Source organism: Nomascus leucogenys, chromosome 3 (genome assembly GCF_006542625.1).
Source record: "Nomascus leucogenys isolate Asia chromosome 3, Asia_NLE_v1, whole genome shotgun sequence".
Classification (NCBI taxonomy): Eukaryota; Metazoa; Chordata; class Mammalia; order Primates; family Hylobatidae; genus Nomascus; species Nomascus leucogenys.
In genome coordinates, this window is record NC_044383.1 from 141,311,177 (window position 1) to 141,317,251 (window position 6,075).

The 6,075-nt window shown below is 39.9% G+C and overlaps 1 protein-coding gene across 8 annotated transcripts in view; it reads right to left on the bottom strand.

Moving 5' to 3' along the window:
* Positions 1 to 5,112, bottom strand: part of TFB1M (transcription factor B1, mitochondrial) — a 63,590-nt gene extending 58,478 nt beyond the window's left edge. For 5 of the 8 annotated variants that reach the window (XR_004029404.1, XR_004029403.1, XR_004029402.1 and 2 more), the window contains exons 1-2: positions 4,906 to 5,093; positions 1,471 to 1,622 (exon numbers count right to left, since the gene is read on the bottom strand). Coding sequence is in view for 3 of the 8 variants with exons in the window: in XM_030809877.1 (XP_030665737.1) it covers positions 1,471 to 1,622; positions 4,906 to 5,038 (285 nt within the window). In the remaining 5 variants the exon portion in view is untranslated. Of the gene's footprint in view, positions 1 to 1,470; positions 1,623 to 3,739; positions 3,776 to 4,905 lie in introns of those variants that run through there. The other 3 variants (XM_030809878.1, XM_012506043.2, XM_030809879.1) reach the window with 3 other exon arrangements.
* Positions 5,113 to 6,075: the final 963 nt, after the last annotated feature.

Consider the following 6,075-nt stretch of genomic DNA (forward strand, 5'->3'; position numbering starts at 1 on the left):
TTATAATCTCATGATCTCACCAAAAATAATAATATTCCCATGTCCACCTCCAACTGATATATAATTCTTAAAATAAGAACACAGTTCAAAACAAAAATCACTATTAAATTCCACATTTGATCAAGGAATATGTGCCATGTGACTATCTCAACATAAAGTTTAGTATCTGAAACCAATTCTGTTAGTACAGACTGGTAAAACTAGATAAAAGGAAATATTAGGTAATTGTTTTAAGCATAAAAACTAGATAAAGCAAAATTAGGGAAAAACTGCTAGGTTTCTTAAAAAAATCAGATACATGCACACAAAGTTCTAGGTTTTCAAAAACAATTTCTCAAACTGTTCTGACAGAAATTAACATTTTTCCATTAATATATACACAAGTTAGTATTAGAATGTACTCATTTAAAATCAATTTGTCCTTTTTTATGGAAGTAATAACGTAGATAACTACATTATTCTATTATAGTCACATGATAAATTGCTTCTCTTCTGAGCCAAAGGTTCAGGGCTCTTTTAAAGTTTTAGAATTATGGAGGAATCAAACAAAGGCCTTTAAGACAGTAAGTGTTCCCCTATGAGGAAATCCCTTTACAAGATCCCTGATACAATGTATTTCACTGTTTGCCAGCATTTTTAAAAAAGTAAGTTCCTCCTTATTTCAAATCCTCAATCCTGCCTCCCTCAATTTCCATCTATTTGTTTTAGTTCTTTCTTAGAAAAGATCAAAACAAGCTTATCCTGTCTACTGCCAGCCTTGGATGTGCAGCTGTATAACACTTTTACCCAGGGCCTCTTTTCTCCAGTTGGAACATGCCCAGTTCCTTCAACTCTCATTTCTCATACAATAACAGTGCCTGTATTTTAAAGATGCATGTATCATTTCATTTAAACCTCATCTTAAATCTATAAAAGTACAACTTCCTTCTTTCACTTAAAAAATTTATCTTATAAAAGAATGCTTAAGCTTCATAATTATCTCTCATGATGAAAAGCATGCATATGTCTTACTCATCTTCTGTTTGTGGAAATGCTTTTTGAACCTAAATGAAGTTCTCAAAAGTCATACCAATGAGTCATTACTGGCCATTATTTATTTTTATTTATTTTTGAAGGAATGGGCCACGACAGGCACAGCTATTAGTAGACTTAAAAAAAAAAATCACATAAGACAATTAATTTGTAGACTTAAAAAAAAAAATCACACATGACAATTAATTTGTTTAGCATAAACGCATAAAGCAGGTTTTTTCAAGGTGTAGTCAACAGACCATCTGAGAGTGCTTGTTAAAAATGGAGATTTCCAGATTTCTCCAGACTATGGAATCAAAATCTCTGGAATGGGGCCTTGGGGATCTATAGTTGAGGAAAAACCTACATAATCTTTGGATATCTTGGGGTTCAAGCATCATGACATAAAGATTTAAATTCAGCTTTTGCCTCTTAAAGAAGACACTTTAAGCATCTCACCTGTAATCCAGGAATAAATCGAGTGTCCTTTTCAACCACCAGAAGTTCGGTGACATCAGCATTGAGAATAGATCTTGTGATTCCCCCTGGCCCAGGGCCCACTTCGTAAACATAAGCATTTGTCAGATTGCCAGCTTTCCTTACAATTTTATCTAGAGGAAAAAGAGTTTTAGTTATCTCGATTAACTTGGCAAATTTCAACGTATGAAATTTAGAGAGAAAAATCTTCTATAAAAATTCAGCCATTACCCAATCAATTGATCCTTTACGTACAATATTTATTTGACTATTTAACTCTCTACCTAAAAACATAAAAGTGGCAATTGAATACGCTACCACATCACCTTGAACTGTACCGGTCCCTTAACAAAAACAGGATTCTCATGACAAAGTTTCGTAGCTTAAATTTAGCTAATATTGTAGTTTCTATCTGTCCCATGCAAATTCCTTTCAAATTGATATGAAACCAACCAACTCGTAAGAACAGACTGGATAAGAATGCAGCACTTTTCTATAGTTGTTGAACATTGAATATCTGAATAAGCAATACTAGTTTCATATTCAGAATCTTCAGTGTTGCTAGTGAAATCCAAAAGCAAAAAGTGCTGAAGTCTCATTTTTATCTAGAGACATCTTGGTGGTGGTAAATATGGCAATGGCAATAAGTTCTTAGATCGTAAGATTTTCAGAAATTTGAATTCTTGGCCGGGCGCGGTGGCTCACGCTTGTAATCCCAGCACTTTGGGAGGCCGAGGCGGGCGGATCACGAGGTCAGGAGATCGAGACCATGGTGAAACCCCGTCTCTACTAAAAATACAAAAAATTAGCCGGGCGTAGTGGCGGGCGCCTGTAGTCCCAGCTACTCGGAGAGGCTGAGGCAGGAGAATGGCGTGAACCCGGGAGGCGGAGCTTGCAGTGAGCCCAGATCGCGCCACTGCACTCCAGCCTGGGTGAAAGAGCGAGACTCCGTCTCAGAAAAAAAAAAAAAAAAAAAAAAAAAAAAAAAAAGAAATTTGAATTCTTAGTCATTTTCAGGAAAAAGTTAAATTGAGCAGTTGAGGGTTTTTAAAGCTTTGCACACATGCATGTTAATACAGAAAAATTAATTTTTTAATTAATCAAATTCAAGTTAGCAGCCCTTAAGACATCATAAAAAAGTAGAGTATTGACTTATTGACTCTGTGCAACCAGTCATCACATCTGGAAAAACATGCAATGGGCTGGTCTTAGTGACTTTGAGATATGCAAATCCAAGGAACTGGTCTTCCTAGGATAGTGGAAATTTAGTCACTAAAAACATACCAGCACTTCTTTTACGTGTTTACAGTCCTATTTTTGCTTGTTTTCAACAACATACCTTTGTCAGCTAAAATGTGGAAACTAGTTTCTCAACCATCCAAAAATGGTTTAGTCTTTTAACAGGGAGGGAATTAGCATCCACTGACCTATTATAATCTTACCTATTATGATCAATTTACACACATTCTTACCTAATCCTTACATGTTAACCAAGGACTCCTATCCCAATTTCATTTCTCTTTTCAGTTTTCTTGACTATTGTTTTATTTGTACAAGGTCATGGGCTTCAACACAGGTATAAATCCTAAAGCCAGTGCCTCTCAGAGGGAACAGGAATGATACATTATGGAATACATTTAATATTCTCCTTTTTTAAAATGGAGAGCTACAACAGTAGGCAGGTCTCTGCTCTCAAACTTTTCAGGCACATTGAAATACAAACGAATATTAAAGAAGCACTATCAAATCAATGAGCTTGGATTTCAATCCTGCTCTCTTCTGCCTGAGCTTCTAACCTCAGGGAAGTACCCTAATCTCCTTTAACTCTGGTTCCCATAGAAAGAGTGGATAATATTTAGAATTTGAAACTTACTCCTGAAGACAAAGGCTCATGAGAAAATGTATTTGAAAATATAGACAGACCTATAACTTCTGCCCTGAGAATGGTGATTTATATTTAGAATGTGGCTAATAACAAGCAGAAAAGGTTGGTACTAGCTATTACTAGAACCAAAGAATTTTAGAGTGGGTAATCTTTTAAAGTAGTAGGCCCTTCTTCCAATTAAAAGATGAGGAAACTACTGGACACGGTGGCTCATGCCTGTAATCTCAACATTTTGGAAGGCCGAGGCGGGTGGATCACTTGAGATCAGGAGTTCGAGATCAGCCTGACCAACATAGTGAAACCCCATCTCTACTAAAAATACAAAATTAGCTGGGCATGGTGGCTCACGCCTGTAATCCTAGCTACCTGGGAGGCTGAGGCACGAGAATCACTTGAACCGGGGAGGTGGAGGTTGCAGTGAGCCGAGATCATGCCATTGCACTCCAGCTTGGGCAACAAGAGCGAAACTCCATCTTAAAAAAAAAAAAAAAAAAAAGAGAAAACTTAAGAGTTAAATTATTTTATCCAAAGTCATATTGCTACAGGCAGAATAAAGACTACATGTCCGAGAAATAAAACATTTTATGTTTTCTGGAGTGTGCTTCATTTAAGTGAAAATGAACTTTTTAGGTGTGATTTACTGCTCTTTTCAACTTCTGAAGTGGGACTAAATAGAATGAAATATGAAAATCTCAAAACCTAAGTACTCCAGCCATTACTTAGTAGACATATTTGTAATATATTTTTGCAACCTCATCTCATAGAACATCACTAAGCAATGGTGATGGTGGTTAAACGAATATATATTAATACATTCGTCAAAACTCATCAAACTGAGCACTTCAAACTGGTTAATTTTATGCATATAAATTATATCTCATAAAAAGTGACTTTAAACAATTAGGTGTGGGAATGTAAACTTGCTAAAAGTAAGCTCCTTGAGGAAACACCGCCTTGTTCACGCCCGTATCCTACCCCCGGCACTGGCACAATATTGCTTGTGTAATATGTACTTATGAATGAATATTAGCGCCCCCGAGGCTTTCTTAGACTGAACAGGTAAACGTTTAAATAACGAATCATACGAGGGATACTCTTTTCACCAAGTTATTGATAAAATCCTCGCTTCAATTTAAATTCTGGTAACTTTAAACTGCATGTAAAGCAAGTGCAGTCAGCATGTGCTGTACCATTTCAGAGTGATTGATTTCACAGTGACCCAGATTCCAATATTCACCAGCGCCTTTCACGACACATGAACCCTTCCTCCCCTAGTGAGCTCGGCATCTATGCAGCCCGCCCGCAGGCTACACCCCGCTGAACGCGGAGTTTTGTGAGCAATCAACGCACTTCACGTGTCTCCTGGGTGGTGGGACCGGAGTTTTTCTGATACAAAGAGGTCGAAGGACCTGACCAAAAGCCCGTCGCAGGCCAGTGCCTGGACACCCGCCCGCTGGGACGCGCAAGACCCCCCGGCCCACGCCCCCACGGACACTGGGGAGACATTCGGGGCGCACTGCTAAGCCATCCACCTGTCAGCCTCAAGTCCAGGAGGAAATTCTGTGATAGCTGCTTCGCTGCTTGCAGTCTGAACAACTTAATGATTTCTCGAATCGTGGGCAACGGCGGGAGACGGGAAGTGCTGAGCTTCCCGAAGGCAGCCATGAGACCCAACAAGCACCCCTACCTCACCCGGGCCCTTCACCACCGCTCCGAAAGAAACGCGCAACAGAGGAACCTGGGAGACCTAAGGCCCGCCTCGGAGCCAGCCCCATTGGTCAGATCTACCACACCGGAAGGGATGACCGCGGACAGGAAATTCCCGGCGTGCTGAGAGCGCATGCGCTACGTCCCGCCGAGAGAAGGGCAGACCGGGTGCTCGGCGGCTTCCTCATGTGAGAGCGAAGGAGGAGCCAGGTGGGCGAGGCTTCTCCGGGGCGGGCTATGGGGAGAACGCCCAGGAGGGCGGGACGAGGCGGGGTCCGGACAGGGTGGGGTTTTTCGGAGGAGTTGCTCTGAGATATGGTGCAGCTGGTTTACTCCCGCCCTGAAGTTCCCAAGGGCTTCGGCCCTTTGAAGTTCTAAATACCCGTCTGTGAATATTAGAGGAAAAGCGGGTGCTTAGAGGCAAAGCTATTGTTTGTTAGCAATTCTTTCTTACAGTGAGGTGTTTTTAGAATCGCTGCTCTGCAGATGCTGCATGACGGGTTTTTAACTTCGTTCAGCCTCAGTTTTTTCATCAGTTAAATGGACCTAATGTCTACCTCAAAATTGTGAGCACTAAATGAGAGAGATCTCCTGGTGTGCGCATTCAGAACATAGTGCACGCATGGCATTGGGTAAGCTCGCACGTGATCAGTGGTGGCTGTTATAATTATTTAGCAGATGAATAATTGGCCAGTGTAAAGAGGTCATTCGGTTTGCTAGGATTACAGCTAAGAACAGAGAGAAGACTGAAATATGAGTTCTGTCTTTCCGTTATACCAGATAAAATAAAGAAGCAAAAAAAAATATTAAAGTTTCTCTGATAGGTGGGAGAATTTTGCTGTTTTAACCCTGCTTATATTTGGACATTGCTGCACTGATCACAAATGAATCTTAAAGTTTTTGTTCCTCAATTAGTAAGTTTTTAAGAAAGCTAATGGAAAACGAAATAACTATGGGTATGGATATAGAAATGAGGAGTACTTTGAAATTCCAGT